This window comes from Cheilinus undulatus, linkage group 18 (genome assembly GCF_018320785.1).
Source record: "Cheilinus undulatus linkage group 18, ASM1832078v1, whole genome shotgun sequence".
Taxonomy (NCBI): domain Eukaryota; kingdom Metazoa; phylum Chordata; class Actinopteri; order Labriformes; family Labridae; genus Cheilinus; species Cheilinus undulatus.
The window spans coordinates 15,055,956-15,083,704 of NC_054882.1; the positions used below are offsets into that span (position 1 = coordinate 15,055,956).

The 27,749-nt window shown below is 39.8% G+C and overlaps 1 protein-coding gene across 1 annotated transcript; it reads right to left on the bottom strand.

The window, feature by feature from the left end:
* Positions 1 to 1,636: 1,636 nt before the first annotated feature.
* On the bottom strand, positions 1,637 to 27,464 carry LOC121526213 (serine/threonine-protein phosphatase PP1-beta catalytic subunit-like). The gene is made up of 8 exons (XM_041812668.1): positions 27,384 to 27,464; positions 18,252 to 18,383; positions 10,636 to 10,866; positions 4,441 to 4,545; positions 4,248 to 4,319; positions 3,904 to 4,055; positions 3,389 to 3,523; positions 1,637 to 3,281 (listed from the first exon to the last, which is right to left on the bottom strand). Exons 1-8 carry the CDS (start codon positions 27,433 to 27,435, stop codon positions 3,177 to 3,179), a joined length of 984 nt encoding a protein of 327 aa, XP_041668602.1. The 5' UTR covers positions 27,436 to 27,464; the 3' UTR covers positions 1,637 to 3,176.
* Between the last annotated feature and the right edge of the window lie 285 nt (positions 27,465 to 27,749).

A 27,749-nucleotide genomic window follows, 5' to 3' on the forward strand; every position in this document is an offset into this window, starting at 1 on the left:
AGCAGGAGGAGGATCTACAAAGTTATCACAGTGTTTCCAAGAGTCAGAAACTGGAGTGAGAACGATCATCAAGAAATTTAAAGGGAGCCACACAGTCCAGAACAAGCCTAGAGAGAAAGATTTCAAAGACCGTAGAAAGAAAACTAGTGAGAGATGTGTCTAAAGACCCCAGAACAACTGCCAAGACACTAGTGAAGGACTTAGCTACGTCTGGAATTGTAGTCTCAAGGAAGACCATTACTAGAGCCCTGCAATGGACCAATAAAAAGTCCACTTCTGCAGAAAAGACACCTTCAAGCCAGACTGAAGTCTGCTAGGGACGACCTGGAGAACAATTACGCATACTGGAAGCGCATCCTTTGGTCAGATAAGACCAAACTAGAGCTCTTTGGCCATAGAGACATTGGTGATGTTCGGAGAAAGCAGAGGAGTATAACCCAAAGAACACCGTCCCCACAGTGAAACAAGGCGGTGGGAGGATTATGCCGTGGGGATGCTTCAGATGCTTCCAACAACAACCCAAAACATCTGTGGGTCCTGGTGAAGATCTAGCTCCAGAAGACTGAAGTGAACCTTAGTGACTGGCCTGACCAAAGTTCTGACTTGAATCCCTTTGAAAATGTGCTGGCTGAACTGAAGACCAAGGTCCATGCCAGAAGACCATTAAATCTGGAGAAGCTTGACAGATTGGCTAAAGAAGAATGGGCTTGGGCTTCCTCAGGAGACAAGTCAGAAACTAAAACAACAACAAACGACCACAGGCTGTAATCCAGCAAAAAGGAGACACAACTATTACCATAGTTTCCACAAACAGCGGCAGGGTAACACTCCGCAGCAGCACGGTTTAGCACCAACTAAAGGCGGACGTCCTTGCACACTGAAAGCGTGTCTAGAGTGCTGCTCAGCGAAGCCCTGATCAACATGAGACAAGAGTGCAGAGATCACAGAGAACTGAGAGTTCACATAGGAACAGTTTGTCAGTGGCATGTTTTGCCTTTTTGGTACTGATTTGCCATTAATTTCAACATGATTTATGTTTTTATTGCTTCCGCCATGATTTCTGTGAAATCTGTGGTTTCCTGTAAAATTCTGCGGCTTTTTACCTCAAAAGTGAACTTTTCCTCGGCAATGGTGGCAAGATACGTTGAATGTCTTTCCAGCTGTTTGGATTGATCTTCTCTATGTAAATTGACGTGGATTGGTAATAGCCAGCGCCAAAAACAGACCTGCTGTGTATTTCCATTAAAGCAGAGCAGATTGGCATTCAGGTACGTGTTGGAAACTGGGGGTTAGAATCAGGGCTGGCTGATAGCTTAGACTATGGTAATTTTTTATCTGATTTTTTTTTTAATATGCAAAGTAAAATAATGTTAGCATCCCAAATAAAACCAGGATTTTTGGAAACACTGTGTTAAGAATTTCTTGCTCTGTTTAACAGAAAATACTTTAAATAAAACACATTTTCATGGGGGGGTAGTAATTCCGCCCTCATCTGTGCAACTTATTTCTTCTCCTTCAGGCCTGCAGACGAGGAATAATAGGATTCATGATGAGTGTAAAGGGAGCAGTTACTTTGCAGTGTTCCAACTTTGTTGACTCAACAGCATTTTATGCAAGAAAAACAAGGAGGCACAACTTTGGTTTCCATCCATTTTATTGAATTGATAGACTTTCCAACAAACTTGTACAAATTGCAAAACAGCTTTTGGTAACACCTCATTGTTTTCTTCTTCTTAATCTTATTGTTATTAGGAAATAAATTAAGTGAATAAAAAGTAAACAATGTGAATAGAGAACAAAGAAATACAACAGAAAACATAATACCACAAAGAGCAGAAAAGAAGAATAAAGAAAAGAGGCAACTGTTTTCCACAAAGGGTCAACTGCGTCTTGTTTAAATTTTCAACCAGACTAATCGCTGGTGAGCCGAACAGTCAAACTGAAGCTCCTCCTTGTGGTAGATGACAGAACATTTTGTACTGTCAGTGATCGGGGTAGGCTTGTCTCGAGCTCTCTGCTTTGAATTCTGCTTTGCTGCAGTTATACACCAGGTGGCGTCACTATCTCATAGTTTCTCAGCCTCGTCCTGCCACCCAGTCCTCTGGTTTTAGTTAGATTATTAGGGTTTATTTTAAAAGTATTAGACAGAAATATGGTCTTTTCTTTGTTCTTCTCACCCAAATACTACGACATGGCTAATTTATAAGCACTTTAAATACACCATGAATGCAGCAAATCTGCATTTTCGATGCCTATGCATAGAGAGAGCTCTCCATGGGCACAAATGAAAGAAATCTCTCTGCAGTCGTCACTACAAATCGAGATTATATGCCTGAAATTCTCCTGATGAGAACTAATAATAAATAGACCCAGGAAAAAAGTCAATAGCAGCCCTGTTTGAGGAGCGGCGTGTGTTTGTGTGGGTGTGGAGTCGAGGCACAGGGAGGAATAACAGAGGGGAGGGGATTGATACCCAGAGGGCATTTAGTTTCACTGCCAGCAGCTTCTGATTTAGCCTCTACTCTTCATTCACGCCGGTCTCTTCACATTCTTTGCTACTCATGGAGAGGTGCACTTTTCTGAATGGTTAAATATAGAGAAAAAGTGCTTCACAACCAAAGGTTCACCGCACATGCTGCATTTTAGCTGTTGAACCAGAATATGAGGAAAGTTATTTGCATCTACAGATTTTTAGCACAGCACGGAAACCTCAGTCTCATTAGAATACATTGGACAAATTCTCTCTACTTTTTGAGAGGTCAAGGCAAAAAAAGTTCAATCTTCACTCTGTTTTTCTTCAACTGGAACAGAATCACACTTACTTGTTCCCTCCAAACAGAGAAGGTCTTTTCATACACGACACAGAACCTTTAAAAACCTCTAATGACGTTGGAAGTAGAGCGACAAATCATCAGTTAATAATATCAAAAATTCCAACAAACAGGCAAAAAAATAAAACAGATTGGTCACAGCAAATTTATGTACACATACACATTAAGAAAAGAGCTGTCAGTGGAGTTGGGGAAGGGCTGGGTGAAAGAGGGGAGAAAGATTTGGGCGTTAGATAGGCCCTGTATCTTCGCTTTACAGGGGAGTTACAGGGGTCGCCATGATGGCCGACCAGGGACAGACAGGGTAAGAAGGGGAGTGGAGGGAGGAGAGGGAAAGCTGCACGTTCACCTCTTCTTTGGGGCCTGGGTGGTACGGGGTGGAGTGACGGGCCGGCCAGAATTTACGCCACCATACTGGTATTTTGCCTTCTTCTCTGAGGGCTTTAGGATCTTTGAAACAGAAGGCAAGAGGAGAGACACAGTTTAGCATTTTCTAATATATGAAGACATCAGATCCAAAGGCATTCAGTGTAATTCTTTCCCTTTGTTTTCAGTACCTGGAAGGAGCACATGAGGGATTCATCGACACTCATCATGCCGCCTGCGTTGTCGAACTCCCCGCAGTAGTTTGGAGCAGAGAAAAGTGTGACCAGTTGGCGTTTGGCAAAGAACTCGTATCCATCCTCCACAACCTGTGAGAAGACACATGACATTATTCCTCCGCCTACAGCAATCGAAAACCAAGAAACCTCTCCAGCTAGTCTCAGAATCCTTTGCTATCGTGGTGGAGAGCACAAAACCACCTACACCTGAATCAATACACAATGTCCAACGCAGAGCTGAAATAGCTTTGACAAAAAAACTCCTGTCCTAGATATTAAACATTTTAATAAATCAGAAAAGTTAGACTTTCTGATTCTGGATTCAGTCTCTTCTCTTCACTAAAGGAGGTCAGTGCTTTTAAACTGCACAGTCAAGCATTTAAAAGAAAAAGACCGGGTACAGGATCCTTCTGATTGCAATGACCTTGCCGTTCAACCTTCCTATCCAGGCTCTCCACCTTCATAATTACCTGGTGGGCTCGGCAGATGAGGTCCAGGTCGTGGCGGTTTAGGAACTTGCTGACCACATCTGCCCCGAAGGTGAAGGAGACCCCACGGTCATTCTCCCCCCAACCTTGAACGTCCTTATCTGGGTCTGACCACAAGAGGTCACAGAGCAGACCTGAGGGAAAAGAGGAATAAAGAACAGAAGGAAACAAGGAAAGGAATTAGCTATAAATCTGACTGAGTCTGCTGATGTAACAGAAGAGTTAATGATGTAATAGTTGATCTCTCAGTGACAGGTGAAGTCATTCAAAGATTCCGGAGGGGAACATGCTCTGTGTGAAGTATGAGCTAACTTTACACACACTACCTGTATCAGGCACGTCTGTTGGCCTCATGATCCGGCGAATCTGCTCCATTGACTGCAAATCAGGCGATAGCCCTAAAGAAAACCAACAAGTTACTTTTCTGGTAGCTGCCACAGATATTTTCAAACATTTACAAAAGTAATAAAAGTTTATTTTTGGAACAAAGTCAGAAAATATGTGCTACAGTTGCCTCACCTCCATGGCAGCAGAAGATCTTCTCATCAATGATAGCAGCGATGGGAAGGCAGTTAAAGCAGTCGGTGAAGGTCTTCCACAACTTTATGTTGAACCTTCGCTTGCCTGGTTCAAAATAGAAAAAGACATTATTAGAATCAAACAACATGAGAGCTTCTGGACTGTTCTAGGATGTATGAGGGGTAGAAACAGAGAGACGAGACTACACAGTTACACAATGCCACAAAAAAGTTTATTAAATCACGCTGGGGCAACAAAAGGCTGGAAAAGTAAGTGGTACTAATATGTTATTATTTGGCAGCAGGTTAGTATTGTGACTGGGTATAAAAGAAGTATTTTAGAGAGGCAAAGTGTCTTACAAGTGAAGATTGGCAGGGGTTCACAAATCTGTGAAAAACTGCATACTGCAACTCAGTATACAGCTCTAAAGCCTGCATCTCTGATGTATGGGGTGGTATTAGTGCCTATGGTGTGGACAGCTGTTGACCCAGGACTGTTGAACAGCTAGAGTCCTACATCAGACAAGAATGGGACACATTCCTCTCACAAAACTCAAGCAACTGGTCTCCTCACTTCCCAGACTGTTGTTAAAAGAAGAGGGGATGCTACACAGTGGTAAAGCCCTGTCCCTACTTTTTTGAGATGTTGCTACTATCAAATTCAGAATGAGCTCATATTTTTGGATGAAATGGTAAAATGTCTCAGTTTCAACATCTGATATGTTGTTTATGTTTTATTGTGAATAAATATGGGTTCATGAGATTTGACAATCATTGACTTCTGTTTGTATTTACATTTTACACAACGAACCAACTTCTTTGGAAACGGATTTGTTGATGTAAGAATATTTTAAGGGCATAACAGGTCACAGAAGTCAAAGTTCAAAAATGTTTCTCTCATTTATTGACCTGGAGGTAGTGACAGTTCCAGTTTGTTCCATGTTGTTGTTTGAAGCTTCCTGTCATAGTTGGTACTCTTCAGTGTACTACACATTCAAAAATAACATCTCCTGGTTTGAATTTCTAAAATGAGAACATGGCGAAATAAAATGCATGCATCCTGGAATAATGTATCATATTTTTGGTTTATTTCGTGTGTGGTCACGTCATTGACAGTGAACAGTGGGTGTAGGGATTATTGCGAAATCATCAATTGTGTGAGCCGGTAAAAGACCGCAGACTGATTTAGAGATGCTGTGATGAGGCTTGAAATAGAAAACCGCAGCTAGGATCTTACACCATTGTTTATCCACACGTAGCCTTGAAAGTACATTAGCATAAGTAACACCTTTGACCCCCTCTGTTTACCCACCCAGAGGAGTCTGAAAAACTGCACTGAGAAGTTGGGGAGAGAGATAAGAAGTCAGTGGGCCTCATAGGGCTGCTGTGTCTTCTTCCTAGCTGCTCCTGTATGCAACTTTTCCTCTTTGTTTCTGTGTTTTGGTGAATGTGTACATCAACAAATACAAATACCCCTACACCCCTAATGAAACATACTGCTATTATGGTAAAGCATGCACAAACTCCTCAAAGTGTAAAACAAATGTTTGGAAAAACACCAACAACATAATTATCATTAATTACAGACCAGTCTTAACTGTAGAGCATTACAACAAAGATAAAAGCAAACATGAGAAATCAAGTCTGATGTTTCAGTTAATTTGAGCACTTAGATGTCTTACAGATTTTATATTTATTTTGTATTATTTATATATGGATGTGTGCTCAGATTTTAAACAAGAATATCTAATAAAAACGCACTTTCATTGGAAAATAAATATTTTAAGATTATAAAAATGTTTAATATCATAGTCCTGATTGAGGCCCTGAGGTGTGGCAGTCTGGAGAGTGAATACATAAAAAAAACTTTCTCTGTGGAGTAGGAGGGAGTTTAAACCTCCTCGTCTTCTCAAAGGTTTTCAGACGTGATCCAAGGAAAAATCTAGGTGATAGACTTCTTTAATTGCACTTCCATCAAACTAATGCAGCATTCGTGTCCTGCAATCCTGGTTTTGAGTGCTCTGGGCTTTTCCGACATATGCTCCACTACATGGGAATTAATCAGACATTTTGGTAGAGAAAGACATGATGCTCTGATTACCATTGTTGTACTGGTTAATAGGTGGCTGTGTGTGGTGCATCACAAGGGGAAATTGCATGCTGTTTGTTCACGTGTGGAAGATCTGGGAAGGAAGTTTTCCTAACTGGTTTGAGACTGAACTAGTGGTTGGTGGTAAGCTGGTATCAATACTGTCGTGGTTTAAATTTCTGCCATGTAATGGATTTTTGCAACACTGCCATCACTGGATTAAATGCATCATGGCATTGACAGACATAAGTTCAGTCTGAGTCATCAGTTGGTTTTGCTCTAACATTACAAGCAGCTTGCTAACTAACCGGACGTCACCCACAGGTGCTGTTGTAATTAAGCAAAATAAACAGGTGAAGAGTCTGATCTTTGCTCTCCTTGTTTGGTGGCTGTATAAAAGTTACATAGAGTGTGTTTGCTTTTCAGACCAGCAATTCCTCTTTTAGCATCTTAACAACTGTTTAAAGGTGTGTTTAAACTCATGACTCTCTTGTTTTAAGTCCATGATGAGTAAAAGATCCACGCTGTGTGGTGTGGTGTTAAACCAGGTCAGAAAAGCGGCTTAAAACTCTTAGCTGCGTAAACTCGCTGGTACATCAGCCAAAGCTAAGCTTAATAAATGATAAACTGGCTACTTCTGTCAAGTTCTTCCCAATAAAAATCTGTAGTTGTTATTTTTAGTGCAGTGAAAAAAAAATTAAACACAGACTTTTAAAATCCTTTTTCTTTAATCTAATGCTCAGACATGTCAATACCATCACAGCTTCTAATACTGTGATACAATACAGCTACGGTAAATGGCAAGAAAAATACTTTGATAGGATATTTAGGCTATACTGCCAGACCTACATCATAATGTCACAAGCCTCTGTCTTAAGCCCTTGAACTAATTTTTTAGGAGTGAATCAGAGCTTAAACTACACTCATGTTTCCTGGTGGGGTCTTAAAGTCTTCCCCAGAGCGGTATATTTAGAAAACAATCAGGACCACCCTATTCAGGAGGTTTTTTTGTTTGATTACACTTGTCATGTGTCACTTTGTTAAATCTTCAATCCAACATTCCTTGAAGCCTCTTTCTTTGAATCTGAGCTCTAGTTCATCTGCTTGTTTGTTATAATCTGTTTTGTGCAGATTCTTCTAATGCCGCTGAACTGAATGATGGGAAGGCTTTAAAAAGATTGATCATGTAGAAAAGAACATCTGTCAGTGTGGTGGAAGAGCTTTGACTTGGTGTTTTACAAAAATGTCCAGGAAGCTGTTCTTGTCCACACCATGCCTCATGGTTAGCGTTGCAGTTTCATGGCAGCCATTGAAGTATTAAAAGAAATGAGATAAAAAGTCCACAGGATCTTCAGAGACCTGTCGACACAAGCAGCTTTACACTAGTAATATAAAGAAGATCATTTTCAGTAAGCACAATTTCTGCTAGGTCTTTTAAATACTCAGTATCCAGCTTTGCTAGGTCTTTTACTTCATATTTGTCTGTTTTGGCTATATTTGAATGAAATAAACTTTTTGAGGCATTGAGTGACTGTGCAGACTTATTTCTCTTTTACTGCGGCTGTCTTTGAATTACCCAACATCTGTGAGGGATGTGTAGATGAACTCTTCTGTAGATAACTTTTCTCCTTTTTGTTTTTTTTTTGTTTTTTTTTCTTTCAGTTTTTTCATTTGATACAGCAGTGTTTAGAGAATGAAAGTGGAGAGAGAGAGGGGGATGACATACAGGACAGAAGATACAGACGGGAGTTAAACCCAGGCAGCCTAATTAGAGGATTATAGCTTCTCTACATGAAGCACAACAGAACAGCTACGCATCCAGAATCTGGTCTCTAACTATTTCAGTTTCTGTTTGCCACAAGAACAAAAAATTAAGACAAGACAGTGCTTCAACATTCTAAAGGTAGACAGTTCTATGACCACTGACTGTCAGCCAAGGTGCAACAATCAGTCTAATTGCTGAGTAAGCATTTAAATAGTGCGGTGACACTCATGCGTAATGCTGCACAATGGATGCGCTGGCACTGCTGGAAGATCATGCAAATGGTAGGATCAGAAAGAAGAGAGACTTTAGGGACCGTGAAGATTTCCTGGCCCATGATGATGACTGATTAAGATTCCCTAGAGCAGTGCTCTTGGATCTGTGTGCTGAACTGGGCCCAGTGTTAGACAGAACTACCCACCGGAACCGCGCCATCCCAGTGCATATACACTCTGACCACTCTGGGGTTTCTGGCAACCGGCTCTTTCCAGCGGGAATTAGCCAACAGGTATGCGTTTGATATGATGAACAATATATAATTTCACATTTTCTGTCTAAAGCCCCTTTTGGGTATGATATAATACAATTAAATTCTGTCCTTAGGTCTGGGATATCGCAGCCATCCCTCAGCACACTAATGCCAGCCATTTTGGATGGCATTATAAACATGACCAGTCGATATATCAGGGTTCCTCATACTGTGGGTGAACAGGCCAACAAAATGCAATTTGCAGCAATGTCCGGTTTCCCAAATGTAATCAGCGCAATTGATTGCACTCACGTTGCTATAAGGGCTCCGAGTGAAAATGAATTTGCCTACGTGAACCGACAAAAATGTGCATACAAATAATGTACATATTATTTGTACCTCAAACATGGTTTTGACAAATTTAGTGGGACGGTGGCCTGGGTCAACACATGTCTCATTCATCCTGACGCACAGCAGTGTAGGGAACAGACTGCAGATCACTCTGTGGCACTCACAGTATTTACAGCGGTGATGATGTGCTGCCACTCGCTTGTTTTTCTTTTATTACTGATGCCACTACTGTGACCACCAAATAAAATAATTTTTCTGGCCTCCACCTCACCCACAAGCATCTTTATTTTGGTCTGTGTGAAATTCCTTTTCCTTGTCGTCTCTGCCATGCGTATTAATCAGCAGGCTTATTTATATGCATAATCATTCCTGAGGTACTTTGCATTGACCATTCATGGTAAAATGTGGGTGTGTAGAGGGCGGAAAGTGAGATGAATCCACCTGCGCAATCCTCCAGGTGGACTGTGATTTATAAAGGGAAAAGTGCTTGGAAGTGTGCACACGCACGGTTTTATAAACTAGATTGGTTTTTGGGCGCATGCCATTTTCAGCTTTTGGGTGCACGTACACTTTCAGTATGGATCCTACGCAATGTTTCATAAATGAGGCCCCAGGTCTGCTGGTTATCTTTCTTGAATGAGGAAGGGCTTTAAAAACTACACTGAGAGTAGTTTGTTCACTTAACATTATACCACTGTTTTTTTTAATCTATGTTTTTGACTAAGGGTCGATCGATTGCTGATGCCAGTATCTGGCATTTAGCCACCTTTGGCTCCACTGCTTGGTATGTCTTTCCCACTGGTTTTCTTTTTATCTAATGTCCTGACAACACCATCTGACTGGCTTGATGCCATACATAACTATGAGCCAATCTACATCGACACAAGTAGTGTATGGCATCACTTCCTGTTTCCTGCTGCTGCAGTGTTGTCCTCTGCCATTGTTTATTTTCCTTAGTTTTCTTTAACATGCAGTTTTACTTTTCCCACATTAAGTAGATTTGGTATGGGCATTCTTGTTCTGATATCGGTTATTGGTGACATGCGATGCATTACTAAAAATCAGTATGGATATTAGCCCTTAAAAAAACAACAATATCGGTCGACCCTTGTTTGGAAATAATCTGGGAGAAAAGCTGTGAAATAGCGCAGTGGAGGATGAGCAAGGAAGACAGAATGCAGCACAGGTGTAGTGAAAATGAAGCGAATACTTTAACTGATCATCTGTTCTAACTAAACTAAGACAACTCGGTTTACCAGTGAAGTCATCTGTTGACTGCATGCTCAGTGTCTGCTCACAGCTCTTTTTATCATAACAATATTGAGCCATGTCTGTAATAAATGCTTCTGTTTGCATTCTATAATTACAATCTCATCTGTACAGATTTCTATCATTAAAGCAACTGACTTTTTGTTCAAAACTTTAATTGTACATGCATACTCAGTTAATAGGATGGGCCAAATTTTGGGTCTGATCTAAGCACTAGTGTGTATTTGTGTGATGATGTGAGGTAATATCTACTCACACTCATCGTAGAAGCCGTAGATACGGTTAATGGAAGCACACTCGTGGTTTCCCCTGAGCAGGAAGAAGTTCTCTGGATATTTGATCTTGTAGGCCAACAGGAGGCAGATGGTTTCCAGAGACTGTTTCCCTCTGTCCACGTAGTCACCAAGAAAGAGATAGTTTGCCTCAGGAGGGAAGCCTCCATACTCAAACAGCCTCAGCAGATCTGTGTACTGGCCATGGATATCACCTGAAAAAGAGGAAGAAGTTCTTAATTTGACTCTTTATCTTAAGTTGAGTCCCAAGATTAACCTGAACATCAACAAAAAATGTGAGATACAGAAAATAAGAGTTTAAGTAAGTGGAGCAAAAGGGGAGAGAATAATTCCTGCCAATAAGGTGCTAAAAACACCATCACGGCAAGAGAGGAAGTTAATCTGAAAGAAAATATTTGTTGTTTTTTCTTTATCCAAACACTAACATAAACACATAAACACTACCTCCTGTCTCTCTGAATAACCTTTATATTTTCAGAATGCAGCCAGACATGAACGTTGGTGTGGCTATATGACTGTGACAGCAGTGAGCCCAGGGATATATGCAAAATGCCATTATCACTGCCACGGATCAATGCCAGGGCCCCTGGGAGACGTGCTGCCAAGGGAGAGAATGCTGGCAATCCAGGTTAATCATGGAAAAAAAACGGAGGCACATACACATATCCACACAAACTAACTTTAGTTCTAATTTCTCACAGGATTGGGGTCAGACTTGTCTCTTTCTGACATCAGTCAAGCAGCCATGTGGCTGTTCTAACCAAAGCACAGGATCTCAGCAGGGGGAGCTTCACTTCATCACCTAGCCAAGACCTGCTTCCTTTTTTATCCTCTTGCACCAACTTAAAGAGCTGCTCTAATTTGGGCTAAGTGCTCCAGACACACATGACTGCAGAGAGCCACGGCAGCGAGGCCAGGGAGACAACAGCAAGCTTTTTGGTGACCAAATCAGATGGCCAATTCAAACTTTCTATGGAAATGCTCCAATACAAACTGGCAACAAACATCAATTAAAAGGAAATAAAAGGCCTTTTCCGCTGTGCAGCTGTCCGCCCATACATTATCATGACCAACAAGAATTAAAGATTTGTATCATGAGAACATTTGGCACGATTTATTCTATTTTGTTGTGCCCAACAGTATTTGCAGACACCAAAACCCAGACCGCAAATGTACACCAAACCTTCTTAAAATCTTTTTAAAGTTTTGTACTTATTTTGAGTCCCAGGATGGCAGGCAAATACACCACTTCTTTGCAAATGAATGACTAAGGAAACAGCTCTGAATGTCTGTATTATAGCTGATGTTCGTGTTGTGCTATGCCACTTGGCTTAGGCTTCACCAGCATTCCTTTCTTTGCCCTTGACACGCAGTCACAGCTTGCCATCTGAGTTTAGACAGAAGTCAAAGTATCAACCAGGTCACCAGGGCTGCCACTAACTTTAAATTTCTTGAGTAATTAATCAATTTGAGTACTCAGCTGGGGCTGAACATTCACACAAAATATGGACCCTTTTCTACAAACTCTCTGGTAAGGTTTCTGTGTAGTCAGGGTGAGCTAATGTAAGGAAAGGATATATTCAGTGAAAATCGCAGCAAAGAGGCTGATCATGTTTATATGAAGTGACTAGTTACAATCAGGGTGAGTTTTGCACATTTAAAGAAGCTGCTTCATACGCTTCACTCAAATATGTCGTTCCCTCTCAGTAACGCGTCCAATATGTGTGCTGTTATCAAGGCAAAAACTACAGTTATGGAAGGAGATTCTTTGACTTTGACTGCCTTCTTGAATTTCCCCACAGCATTCCTTTTCGGTCTTGTCTAATCAGTAACACCGGCAGTCTGTCCTCAGATTTTGAGTCATTTTCATCTCTCCCTGCAGACAGAGCTGAAAGTAGTGCATTTAATGTATTCAATCATACCCACATTTACTATAAATCAATATTTTACAGTAAAGCTGGCATAAAAGTTGAGCCCATAGACCAGTTGAGGATTGAAATTGGCCCACTGTGGGTCTTATCAGTCATGGCAGGTGAATGGCCAGTCCTTTCCAACATTCCTGATTTATTTTGCTGATAACAGACATATTCACACGAGCCAATTCATGCCATATCATGGCGTGCACACAGTGGTAAAACAGCCACGGAGTGTGCAGTGCAGACAGAGCTGTACAGATAGCTGCATACACAAGCTAGGTACTCTTTAGCAGGGAATTAAATTCTTTAAACATTTCAAGATAAATCTGAGGTTTCCCTTTTCCTCTTCACTTATAGTGTATGCCTGTGAGTAAAACTGCATTTTCCTTTGACGCCCCAAGCTCGTAACCTGACACACCAGATGGATTTGTTTCATACATCCAACTGGTAAACCTCTCATAGACAACGTTTTGGAAAAGTGCAGAGCATTTGAAAAAACCTGGAGGGTTACTGGATGAACATTCTGTCTGTCACATCTTTACCGGCCAATCAGAGCTACAAACCATGTGACGCCGTAGCTTCTACCAAGGTAAGATAAGATAAGATATAGCTTATTGTCCCAGAGGGGAAATTTGCCTTGGGTAGTAGTGCAATGTACGCAGCTCAAAACATACACTGATGTGCAAACATCAAGATTAAGAATAAAATACACAGTCTGTAATATTATATAAAGTACCTGAGAGCATCCAACATCGTAAGAGTTCATACAATAAATACTGACAATTCCAACTTCCACACTGCAAGAAAAGCACTGAATATACATGCAAAAAAAGGATATTACACATTACCAGGCAGACAACCTACCACAAAGAGTGCTCTCATGCAAGCAGGTGCCAGGAAGGTATAGCACTTATGGATACACAAAACTAGGGAACATTAAGGACTGCAGGCTGGTTTTTGTTGAGCAGTGTGGTTGAGATAGGAATGAAAGAAAGTTTGAAACGATTGCTTTTATATTTACAGGCTCTATAGCGCCTACCCGAAGGGAGTAGTTCATATTCTTGAAATAAAATATGAGAGAAAATAAAGATAAACCGCAAGTATCTGACACATGATATTCTGGCAGAGATTAGTTTGAGTTAGAATTTACAAAAAAAAGTCGTGTGACCTGGTGCACTTCTTTAGTTTTTTGTGTAAAAATCTAGTTAACAGCCAATTTTTATTATGAACAAAGAATCGAAAATCTGACAAAGATGAGGTGCAGAAGATCATTTGGCTGTCAATAGCTGTTTTTAATGAAAAAAAAATCAGTCTCACAAGGTCAGATGAGGATAAAACTGGAAATAGGAAGCAGCCAATAAAACTTGAATCTTCTCTAGTTGGTATACCAATAAACAGGTTGGACTCTAATAAAGCACTGCAAGTCTACATCGCTTGTATCATGCTTTTGCCAGATACAGCCCTAAAGATGTCTTAAAGCTATGAATACCAGACTGAAACATCAAATTACTCATTTCAGCGAGCCAAAGATTCTTTTAAATCTTGGCAGGCTGAAACCAAAACAAGTTACTAAACAGTAAGTACGCACAATAGCTTAAACCTTTTACCAGAAAACAGCTGGACCAGATACAGTAGAAAATTAGCCGTGTTCATTTGTGAGTCAGTGTGGTCAGAAAAAAGAAATACAAGAATAAAACCACATTTGGATTAAAGTGTAGACACACAGACGTGGCAACATGAACTGCAATCTCTGTGGAGACAGTAGGAGGGAGGTGAACTTTGCAACAGCAGGCCTAACTTTGCTGAGATGTCTCTGTAATAAAACCTGGATAAAATGAATCATAAATAATCCCCTGTCACGAATCTCTTGCTAAGCTTTTCTGCCACTGTCCCTGTTTGTTCTATATAATTATTTCTCTTTCCCATACCTGAGATGTCTACCGTCTTGAGTTTTCGAACTAAAATGCCAGAGCTGCTCCATTTTAACTGGTTGTCGTTGTGAAAATTTCTACTTCAAGAAGGTTCCCCCTGGTGAGTTTTACTATGAAGACCCTGCACTCCAGACTGAGAGTTGCTGCATGACTGAATGCTTTTGTGAGCTTTACCAAGACTGGCTCTCTACAGGGTAGCCCACCTGCCTGCTTTACCACAAAGAATTTTTAGGATGATGGTGAATTATTTACTCAGCATTTCTTCTGCAATGTCAAAACAGTCTGACAATAGCAGTAAAGAGATTTAAGGATTCAAAAAAGAGAGAAAAAACAAAGAGAACTGGGGAAAAAAGCAGTCTACCTGAGCTGAGTATTTTTCTAACACAACCATACAAAAAGGACTGATCTCCAACAAAACTCTCCAATTAAAAGACAAAGCAGTGCATCTTATGGATCTCTATTTACCAAGCTGTCATTACTCAGTGCACTGAAAGCAAAGGCCAACAGAAGACTACGGTTAAACAGTTCTCAAAAGATGGTGGACTACAGAGAGAAGGACAGTTTCAGCCAATTGTTAACATTCTAATTCTCTAAATACATAAACTAGGTGATTCAGCCAAACCATGAGACCCCAGTGACTTCACAGTGGTGAGTCCACAGACACGAAATCTCACAGAAGCTTGTGTGATCAAACGTGACTTCAGAGGAAAAATAAATCTGGAGGACGAGTGGCGTCCTCAGCTGACTGCCTTGGTGTGCATTGTTTGGCAATGAAAACTGAGGAGGAAAAGAATAAAGGTAAGGTCCTGGCTGGGGTGATGGTTTAGGTATGCTTAAGTGAATGGGCTGTAAAAGTATGTGACACCTGATTAGTAACCACATAAAACTGCTGGTTAGGGATTGGATGGTATCCAGTTTTAATACTGTTCAACCTTAAAATGTTCCCACCATATAAAGTATTACTCTCACATGATTACAGACTACATCATACAGGAAACAGGTTGGACCAAAGAGCCCACAACCCCAGAGAGCATGTGTTTCAATCAGTCCTTTACAATACTAGGACCCATGGTTGGGTTTCTTGAGATTTTTTGGGGGGTCATCAATTGAGTTCTCAGAAATTCTTCCCTACAGTATCTAATGTGATACTTAAACATGCAGTACACATTGGGTGATTGATTTATCAGAACACTGGCTGTAGCCCCCTTCTCACTCGCTTGCTTGCCAACACCTGCTCTCTCTTTATCGCCCTTGCACTGAAACCTCACTTTTAACACCGTGATTCGCCCATGTACTATATGGATATCAACCAAGGAAAATAGAGTAACAGCGAAAGGCCAAGATTTGTATTCACAGCCATATAACAGACACTGAATTAAAAAGTCACTCTCCATCCCTTCAACTTGACACGGCACTATGACGCGCAAGTTCGTGCCATATGAACATCTCAGACAGGATGGATGGACCCTGTCTGCTTTTAAAGGAGTGAAAGAGCCACAGAATCATCCTTACTCTTTTTTTCTCTTGGCAGTATGAAACCATTTTTCATTCTATGAATCTTTGCAGTGAATACAAATAAAATGCATTGGACTGGGTGTGCAAGGTTTTAGCTTGTGATGTTTTTTTTGAGATTCAACAATAACGGATTCAGAGAGACCTTTAGGCCGGCATAATTTACAGGAGTTCTGTCATCATTTTTATGGCATCTTCAAACAGAGTGATGCTGCTGTTGACAGACAGCATTTAACAGCATTTATTATAAACATGAGCACATTATATAACAGATTTTTTCATGACGTAATTAAAGGGATTCCACTGCTATTTTTAAATACCCCAGGATATGACAGTACTGCCCAGCCTTGATGGTAATCTCATTATTGGTCAATTATCTGAGTAATAAAGTTAGAATAAAGCTAAGCTCATGCCTTATCGAAATAATCAGCTGGTTCAAAGTACACATAAAAACTTAACAGCTGTGTGAGTGTGTGTAAAAAGCAGCTCTGAGCATATTTTGGTATGAAGACAAACACAGTTGTATAGGGTCTTCTACATGCATTTAAGTTTGTTGTTCAAAATAAACTTAACACACTGAACAGCTGGGGCAGACAGATGGGCTCAAGAACTGTGCAAAAATGCTAAAAGGGAAAAAAAAAGAAGTTTAACTGCTTTTATAGACACAAAAACTGTATGATTAATAGCAAAATGTGAGAATATCACCTTATGGGCCCAAATAACACCTAATCATCAGACGTCAAACAGAAGAAGAAATAGATACTGTGCAATGACTCAGAAACCAAATATAACATCACTGCAAAATGTAAACAAAAGGTTTTGGATTTTCTTCTATGCAATGCAGTTTTATCACTTTGTTTTTATCCTCTCCATTCTGTGCACTTAGAGAGTAATTTTAGGCGTTCTGTTTAGACTCAGACATACAAAAGTAAACAAGCGTGCATGTTTGTGGTCTGTTTTCAGCTAATCCTCCAGGCTAACAAATCAATCACATTTTGTTTTAAATTAGTAAGCTCCTATTATGGATGAAGCACAGCCGCCTGGTAATTTTGCAGAGGATTGTGATTGCAGGGTGCTGCTGTTATTTTAGTAACAAAATGACTCTCTAACACATTTGCACAATGAGGATTTGATTACCATTACCGCAAACGACGACGAGTCTGAAAATCCAATTTTAAAGTATCCTGTTTGAATCAATGTTGAAGCCAAACGGCGTCAAAGCTGCCAGTTCAGGCGAAGTGATGTAGGCGGCATTAAGGTTAACATGTGAGAGAGAGAGAGTAAGAACCTGATCCATGTTGCCTTTGTAAATAATGAAAGGCATCCACTGTTTGGTCTTTATAGTCGATCCTGGTGCTTTGAGAGCTGCCGTCACAGCTGTGGGGTTAAAGACAGCTAATCAGTCTGGGGTTATATGTTGAGCAACAAAACAAAGACACTGAGACAAAGAAACCTTACATGGTGATGGATACCACCACCTCTAACTCATGCATATTTCAGTCATGTGCTGGGGTAAGGCTAAGGTCTATAGGGTCAAGGGGCATTTGAGGCTTTTAAAAGCGCGTTATCCGGATCAATGTCATGTCAGGTATATGGATAAAACCATTTGATAACATGCAGCATGACAAAACAGTATCAATTAGCCTTTATCAAATATCAGCTCATGCAAATTAATGTACAAATTGTGTCATCTGATGTTGATACAGCAATAGACCTGCTATATAACGATCTCAAAGTAAGCTTGTGTGGGAGGAAAGTGGAATGGGGACAGTAACAAATGATTATGTGTCGGACTGAGTGTATATAGGAGCTTGTTTACTCTGTTTTCAAGGACTGGCACATATAATAGACAGCTCAGAGCTGTTTGCAGTTTCAGCGCTACACTGCAGGGACGAGATAAAGCACGTGGGAGTGTGCAGAGATGTGCAGCACCCAGCTAGAGATAGTGATAGTGGTTAGCATTTCAAATGCTGTGGAGTTTGCACTGCTTTGCTCCACTGTTGACTGTTCTTGCTCTGTGTAAACTACTCATACACTGTGTATATTTGTGCTGTACCCTATATGATTTTTACTTTAATACAAACATATTTGAGAGAGCAACACTGACTTAATGATGAGGCTCACCCATTCTGATGCAGTTCAAACATACTTTAGAGGAAATGTCAAATTAAAGACAAAGCAGGAAGGCCTAAAGTAGAAGCAGTAATGTGCAACACTGACCACAGATCTTCAGAGGGGCCTCAAGCTCCAATAAGATGGGCTGGCTGAGGAAGATCTCCCTGGATTTGATGCAGAGGCCCCGCACCTCTGCCTCTGTCATCTGGACGATCTTCCCTGGGCGACATCCCCGCACTAGAGAGGAGAGAAAGGACACCGTCAGCACTATCACCAGCTATCATCATCACTGTCAACCCTAACACAGCAGCACCAACAAACCCTCCCCAAGACTGTCAACTTCATCCGAATGAGGTCATGATACAATTGCTTTTTACCTTAGGGACAAAGTAAACACTTAGAGCAGATTTACAAAGCAATCACAAAACTGATGAAGTGTGGGTGTAATGATTTTGTAGCTTATAGCTGCTTGCTATCAGCCGTGCTTAAGAAGCCCACTGCTTAGGCTGTGAGACGTTTGCATCTTCAGCAGCAGTGCCGGTCTACTGGCTGTGTGGTTGCACTGTTGGCTTAAGCCTACTTTATGACATTTTGCCACAGCTCTTGGTACAGATTTATTTTTTCTTAAACGTTGAAAAGATGAGTTTGAATTGCATTTGGTGCAAACAGTCAGCGGTTAAGAAGAGTTAGATGAATGAAAAGTGGGATTATACGTAAAAATGCTTCTTTGCTATGATACTACTCTGTGGCTTCTTCGGGGAAGTTCTAAGTTCCGTCTAGTTTTTGAAGTCTGTGTTTTGTATATCTGATATCTGAGGCTGGTTTAAGCTCTGAACTGCCTGGAGAGAGAAATGATTTACAAAATAAAAGGGCCTGGTTTAAAAGAAAGAACTATATCTTTCATACTTTTTGGCAGGTTTGAAAACAATACAATCTCCATTTTTAAATGATCTGTTGTATCAAAAAGAAAAGAAACTTTAAAAAAAACTCCCATCTTCAGTCATAATTTAGACAATATCACAAGCCAGATCATTTCATTTTTATAAGTATAGTATTAAAGCTTACATTTCTGATATTATCATAACTCTAACTAGGAATAAAATGATTTTGCGCTTTAATAATAACCACTGTAAAACTCCCCCCATAGACAGTAATATCAGTTATATTCAGTGGTCATTAAATCCATCTTTTATTACTGCACTTTGACATCAGAGTAAATACTTCCAAGACAGCATGTATTAGCCAGATTAGTACACATGAGGTGGAGAGAAGCCCTTCAGCAGTAGCTAAAACTACTAAGGCTCCACAAACAGCTCAATTCCTTCACACTAGGGTAAGCAAAGCTGGCTAATGACCTGCTTCAGTACTAAACACCTTAAGCACATGTAGCAGACATACTTAAAAGCTCTTTCACACAACCCTAAAATTTTCATTTTAAGGTATACTATCTACTCCTAAAATGTCCTGACTTGCTCTATCATACTGTCCCTCATTGCAGGAAGTTTTCCTGCAGTTTGCATGCTAGTGGATTTTTGTGCAAGTTTGGATGGCGTTATAAACTAACAGGAACCTGCTTCTCCCTGTTGGTTCTTATTTAGTCCGTTAAGTGAATACACAATAAAAAAATATTTTCTTGTTCATCCAATATCTTGCCTCATACATACATAATGTTGCTGGGTTGCAAAGACTGAGTTAAAGTACTGTTTTGTTTTGCTGTGATCAAAAACCATCCAAGCCTGTGGGCTTGTTCCTCCCAGTCTCTCCCATTTCATACTCCTAGATTTATTCAGTGATGCTATTTCCAATTAGTTGATTGTCAAAGTTGATAATAAAAAGGTCAAACATTTATTGTGACTTGGGATGCACAATTATATCAGCTCAATTTGTATTGTTGGCAGATAAGAGCTTAGAGAGGTGTCAGTAGATATGAAAATTCTGCTGATATCTAAAGCCCATATACTGGCTGTACGTATCAGCAGTGGGGTGTGCGTTTCGGAGAAAGCCACTTACAAGAAAATTCGGATTCTAAGAGATGGATAAGGATACACAGTCATGTGCATACGTTTTAGGCATGTAGGGAGCTATGGATTCACCACTGGACCTTATGTTCCAACATCTGGCTGGAGCGAGGGGGTAGAGCGGCCTGAGTCATGCTTGACATATGTCAACACACGTGTCTGTCGCTCAGCATCAAAGGTCAAGTTCAACAGCATTTCTGTTGTCCAGGCTTTTTCACCCCTGGTGTTATGCCTGCATACCACTGGCATATTTTGGGCCCCTGGAACATCTACAGCATTTCTGGGGGGCTCATGGTAACCCTACTACCCACCTGGACGGTACCCTTGGCCATGCTTACTTGCCATATCCATCCTGTATGCCACACTAAAGGTGGTGACTTTGTTATTTTTTCAACAGATTATTTTCCCATGTCCCTGGTAATATGCAAGGACATCCAGAGCACAACCTGGGTTATGTCAATCCGCCTTCACACCCAATGATGCCCCCAGGCAGCTTACTTGTCACATCTACACCTTAATGCAGCCTCAATTTTTGACACAAACATGCCTAAAGGTTCTTCACAATGTCCATCTGAGTTTGTTAGCTTGATGCTTACACAAATGGGAAGTTCTCTTTAACAGGCTAACAGATTCAGCATTTCTTCATGCAAATTTTAAATTAAGAAACAATCTATTTTACTTAACAATAATGTAATTTTCTAACTAATAGAAAAAAGGAAGTTTGCTTCTTCTTTTGTTATTAATTAGTTGATAGCAGACAGCTTTCAGTCGCCAACAGTCATCGTCTGGGAGTAATGCTGCATTTAAACCAGGTACTGCTAATAATAATAATGGAAAAAACACAGCATCAAAATAAGATAACAGATGAATTAAATATTTGATTTAAAAACAGAAATAATGATTAAATATTCAAAACACATTGCCCACCCCATGCTTCACCTTGCATTAAGTCTGTGGAGCTTTAGACAGAAAGGGCTGGGCAATTCATCGCAAATTAGATTTAATTGCAATATGGCCTGCTGTAATTTTCAAATCACAGAAGGTGCAAGATTTCTTTAACCTGAAATCTGTGTCAAAACACCATTTTAAGCCTTTCTTTTTTTTTTTGCAGCGGACACGTTAGGCATTACTTCTCATGCAATCATTCTAGTGGCATATTTTCAGAATAGGCAAAAAAAAAATTCTATTTTCTTCCTTTTTGTATGTTTTTTTTTTGTTAAATATGAGAATTGCATAAAAATGATGATTCTGTTTAATACAACAGTTCATATCCAATTTGCAAAATGAGTTGAAATCATCACAATTAGATATTTTCTCAAAATTGTTAAGCCCTAGTTTAATCTAATGTGTTGGTTACAGTATAAAATGAATTATAGCTAGTCTTTGTAGAAAATACATGAGATGATGAACTCAAGAAATAATCACATATTAAATTGTAATTGCAATATTGGGTAAAAAAAATGGCAATTAGATTAGTTTCCCAAATCTTTCAGCTCTATTATACATCAGTATCAACATCATCAAAAGTCCAATATTGTGCATTCTGACAAAATGAACCTCCAAGAAACCATGACAAAAAAGCATTTCATCTATGCAGGATAAAGGTGTTAAAAAGAGTACACTGTTGCTCTTTGCATATCAGATTTATATCCAGTATTATCTCAAATGCAAGTTCAGGTGTCAGGCTCAGTATAACGGGGAAGTACTGAAACATCTCAAGGACTCTTAGTATTTATGTAACAGCGTCAATTTTTTGATTCATGATATATAAATACGTGTAGTAATGGTATTGGCCCACACTTCCACTGTAAAGTGACTTTTATTTAGGTTTAAGTTTGGCATAACAAAAAGGAGATAAAGCCCTGTGTGGAGATGAAGCTTTGCTGATGGAGACAAAAGAGATGAACACATCCATGACTGCGGCATTATGTAATAACTAACCATTTTGGTATTGCCTTTAAGCTAGACGCCCACATAAGATCCCAATAAAAAAACAGCTGAGCCGAGTGAAACGAATGCATTTTTGTCTGGAAGCAAATGTTTTAAACAGTTTTCTTTTTGGCCTTCATGTTCTTATTGCAAATCAGAGAATGACTGAACAAGGAGATTACCAAAATGGATTGAAAGAGGTGTTGATGAGAAACTCCTGAAACTTAATACATACATTTGTGATGGCATGCATGCTTCTCACTCTCTGCACTCCCTCACTGCCAGTGTCATCAGCCATGTAATCCAACCAAACCTCGGAGAACTGCATGAACCGGATGAATATGGATCCTCACAGATGGGGATTCTGAGTGCCAGAAACTATTCTAAGGCTGCACCAACCTTAATGAAGAGCTGCTTTACACCATCAGTTTCCCTTATCATCCATCTACTGTGTGTGTGCACTGCTTCATCTGGTGTGAAGCATGAAATTGCAGAAGCAGGCTCTTCACTCAAAGGCCAAGCCTCATCAGCGCTGAGAGAGTTAAGCTCGGATGCTTAGCCGCTAGGCTTTAGCACTGAACCTTTCACTGTTTGCACTTTCTATAGGCTTGCACTTTTTTTGAAAGAGATTATATACTTAAGAACATTGAGGGGCAAAGGCTAAGATGAAGCAATGACAAGGATTTGCAACCAGAGACCATAAAGTCATTTTTGAGTGGGATTTTGTGACTGTACATGAGTGTAAAGAAACTCACAAAGTGTCCCGTCAGGTTTTAATTCCAATGAGTAAGCAAAATCATTGACTCTTGGATTTTGCTCAAGAATGTTCTCATTCAGCAGAATTTACAGTCAGCTATAACATGGTGTTAGGATGTAAAATGAAGGCCCAAGGCCTTTCCAATTAACTGGTTTTAGAAAATCAGCACCAGAGTTTTAATGCATGTGTTTAAAACAGGTTTTGTCCGATCTAAAACATCATTATATACTTTAAAAGTGGGTCTAAACATCAATGCTGCAATGCATTATTGATTTACAGTTCATTTTTCTTATCATTTAGAAGACAGTACTGCTGTGGTCAAGAAAAACTTCTCTGGATTAATCCAAAAAGTGACGGTGGAGTCAGTGCACCCTGGCTGGTAGTGTAAACAAACTTGAAAATAAGACATTTGCAGCATGATAATGTTTTTTTTTTTTTTTTTTTTTTTTTTTACCTCATTGTGTTAAACTGAAATAACAACTGAGTCAGAGCTAACCAGTGGCAACTTTCAAATGATTTCCATGATCACAAAACTGTAATTATCTTGACTAGTGGCTATCATTCTTTTTTTTTTTTTTTTTTGCCCAAGGCACACCTAAGATCAAGCCAAAATCTCAAGGCACACCATATTCATATCATTACAAAACAGCCTCTTTAAACCATGTTACAGTAAGTAAAGTTATAATCCAAGTAAGTTCATAGCGTCTTCACAAACCTGCAAAACTCTTCTGAGGAAGACTGTAGGAACTTAGCAGTTGAAACATGTCAAGGTAACACAAAAATATATTTGTCTGTCAATAAGAAAACAGAAAAAAGTAGGTAATGTTGTTGTATAGTTGCACTAACATCACATGGTTGTAGAAATTCCCCCAGCACACCTAGTCTCGCATCAAGGTGCATCAGTGTGCCTGGCCACACAGTTTGAGAACCACTGACCTAGACTTATTTTAGAACAGTAATAATTACCAGGACTTTCTTGTTCCAGTCTGCACTGTATAATTTCCGATCATAAATACTGTCCTCACTGTGAAATATATGATTACCGAAGCGATATGAAAATAAACAACAACTTTTAGGGATTGGGAAACTTCATTTTTTCCTTCCTCTGCTCTCTATCTGTCTGCATCAGACACTAATGTTAACATAGGTATTTTAATGTTATGCTAAAGGGTTTATTGAAACGTATCAGTGAATCAACAGTTAGTGGGGTATAGGCTGTGACAGAAGGTGGAGCAGAGATACTAGAAGCACCAAAAATCCTGCACCTCTCAGTGCATTTGTGTCCACATGTTTCTCAACTGGAAAACATCTTATTTCTCTGCATCACAGCTTTGTTTGTAACTCCCAGCACTCACTCGCTGTACTTGACTTGGAGGGTGTCACCCCTACAGGACACTGAGTTGGTGTTTTCAAGCCAGGATCTGAATATTTTGACATCTCCTCTCCCCTTCTGCTGTGGTGGTGTGTGCTGTGAGTGCAACATGTGTTGAAAAGAGAGAGAGCGAGGGAAAGACAGAGGGAGAGGCTGAACAGAGAAGAGCAGAGGGAGAGAAGCGATCAAGTTGACAATCTGCTGGTTGGTTTGTGTTTGAAGGCTTATTTTGAAATGTTCAGGGCTCATGTCAGCCACTCCCCAGTTGGCCCTGCTGCTGATTCAGAGAACAGGTTTTCTTACTGTGGGGAAAAAGAGACCTGTTGGACAAACTCTGATTTGTTTTCATGGCCAAGATTGAGAGAAAATGCTTGCAGTGTGAGATTACACGAAAAAAAAAAGTTACAAGAAAAAAATCAGTTTCCATGGTCAGCTATATTACAGACACAATTTTCACAATCAGTGCAACCGACTGAATTTTGGAGGCAGTCAAATTCTACTTTCATCCAAACAATCAGACCCAAGATCTATGCAAGGAGACGAACACCCTGATTATTGAAATTTAAAAACAGCTCTGAAAGCCTGACGTTGGTTTCAGGTTGCATTTTCATAGCAGTACTGCAGAAATCTTGCCTTCAAAAGATGGAAACATTTAAATGGCCATTTACGACTTTCCTAAATTATTTCACATTTTTGATTCTAGCCTCAGGCTGTTGAGTAACTTCACACAACAAAAGAGCTGAGCAACTAAGTGTTAAAGTTGTAATGGAACAAAAACATTCAAATCAATTAGTCATGTATTATGACTTGAGTTGCGAGAACAAAAAATGACATAATCGCCATCTGGCACCGGGAAGATAACAACACAGCTGACCACTAATGGAAGTACTTGTGTTTATCAACACAATCAACTAGTCACTGCAGTTTAAGATTAATAACAAAAAGTGTGAAGGATTAATGCACTTTCTACCTAAGAGAAATCAGAGTCACATTCAAACCTATTAGTTTCCAATGTGTTTCACCACTTAGCAGTGAAATGAAAATAAAGAGGAGGAATCTTCATATTTCTGTATAGGCATAGTGCATCATCCCTTCACAGATACTAGTGGAAAGTGTGCCAAGGACAGCTGATTCTGCCTTTGTGGTCTGCTCTGACTCAAATGATATCTCACAAGGGAACAGAGAAGTCCTTGCCGTCTCTTGTTCAGGTGGATCACCAACATAACACGACTCTTTCACATCTCTTTTCCTGCCAGCACAGAGTCTGTTCCTCACACACCATAACACTTTTATTTACTAAGTATGGAGGCAAAAATGTGAATCAAGTGACACATGAATTCATACTTCAAACTAGAGGTATGAAAAATTTTGTAGACAGTACACAACAACAAACTAACTTCTCAAATATTGTCATTCTGAATGCCTTTCTAAATGGTTTCATCATTTACTTGTACCAATAGTAATAGATAAGCATTTAAAGCCTCTGACAGGAACTTTTGGGTGTCTTTTTTATTTTCAAAATGTTTTAAGTGCATGACAACAAATTTATGACTGGGTGTAGCTATAATACAGTGTCTGTTTATCAGAGCTGGACCAAATTTCTTTATTAAATGAAAGCAAAGAGCCACACTGGAAGTTTTTTTTCTGCTTGAAAGGATGTTTTTGCTCTTCTTCTGGCATGCTTCGGCATGAGTTTGCAATAGTTACGGGTGGTGTAGCGATTAGCTCAGGTGTAGCTGTAATATAGTGGCAGTTTTATCAGAACTGGGCCACATTTCTTAATAATAAAACAAGCGCAAAGAGCCACACTGAAAGCTGCTCTTGACTGAGAAGATGTTTTTGCACTTCTTCTGACCGCCCTCGGCATGAGATTTATCCACCAACAAGCTCCACTGTTCATTAATTACACCAGCGCCTGTCTATTGAGCGAACATTCCTCCAATCACCTTCCATGAATCTTGTGAGAAGTCCTAAGTGAATTATCTGACAGAAATGAAAAATTCCTGCTGATATCTTCAACTTATATTTTGGATATAAATATCTGCCTAAACCAGCTTATCTATTGACCATACAAACAAATAAGTTTGCGGAGTTTGAGGCTGGACCAACAGATCCACATCAGCTGAAGTCTTTTCTCCATTCATCATTATTCCTTACACTTTAAAGTCTGTTTTAAGGACTGAAATATTTCAACTTGATCATTTTTTGATCATGCACTTTTACCATTGCCCGATTAAGTACATTTTGTATGCCACAATAAAAATATATATCGCTATTAAATATTGGTTATCAGTCTTGTGGACTACTAATAATTGGTATCAGCCCTAAAAACCAACATCGGTTGACCCCTAATATTGAGGAATCAATAAATGTGTGTGATTCGAGTAAATACACAGGATCAAAAGAACCTGAAATGATCAACTGAACACACCTGAGTCAACAATTATACACAATACATCACAAATATCGAGCTATATCACCCAAGAACCTGTACTGAAAGATTAAAAGGTTATCCTTAAACATGTACAGGTAGCCCCTTTGCCATTTAGGCACAGTCAACAACAATGATTTGACAATAGTTAACGTTATAATTACTACTCATACCACCGTTTACATATATTAATACAAACTTTAATAAATGAAGTTAAAATACATATTTGTACCATTGTTTAGCTGTCATTGTTTCTACGTATGTATCAGTTAGAACCGTTACAGCCATGCCACATAAAGCCCAGGACAAACGTCCCAACCCTCCTGCTCGATACACACTGTACCCGCCGTACATAATGTAAAAAATAAATGAGCCAGAATACGACAAAACCCCAGGAAGGAAGTTCAATCCAACACTCAAGCAAAAACCACAGCGCCCTTAAAATTACTTAAGAGGAGTAACACGGCTAAAGTATCCCTCCAAAAGCAGAGAAATGTAGGCGTTCACCGCTGACTGTTTATAAACACGGCCAGCTAACGGTAACGTTAGCCAGAGCTAGCCGGGAAAATGCATCGTTACTATTGGCTGCAGTTAGCCCCACAAGCTAACGCAATTCCCGCTACGTTCAGTGAGCAAACCGAGCTACTCACAGACAAAATCTTAGCCCAAGCTTCGAGAACATAATAAGACAACCATGTGTATCATTAGAGGTCGATTTAAAATACTTCACCTTCTAGAAGCCGAGAGATGAGGCTGTCCACGTTCAATTCACCCTCCGCCATCTTCAAACTGCTGTGGTACAATGTTGGCCGGTTTGATATCTCCTACAGACACCAGGGGGCGCTGTTGTGGAGAAGACAGTTACAGAAATAGGAAACAATTGGATTTTACCACCTGTTAATATGATTTTATTATTTTGGCTCTAGGTGGGCCAAAATTATATAACGTCCGACTGCAGTAGTAATAGCCTATGGCTAAGACTTAAAGGTCAATAAAGACCGGATCTCAGTTAGTTTGTAGCGTTAGGAGAGTTTAAAGAGCCTGTAATTGGCTTCAGTCATTTAAAAATGTAAAGTAACTGTCTTTCACGTTAAAG

Excerpts from the sequence above, each read along its gene's own strand:
- LOC121526213 (XM_041812668.1), bottom strand. The coding sequence starts at position 27,435 with ATGGCGGAGGGTGAATTGAACGTGGACAGCCTCATCTCTCGGCTTCTA. Across the intron at positions 18,384-27,383 it reads CATCTCTCGGCTTCTAGAAG|TGCGGGGATGTCGCCCAGGG; the intron begins GTGAAGTATTTT and ends TCTCCTCTCTAG. Across the intron at positions 4,320-4,440 it reads GATCTTCTGCTGCCATGGAG|GGCTATCGCCTGATTTGCAG; the intron begins GTGAGGCAACTG and ends GGTTTTCTTTAG.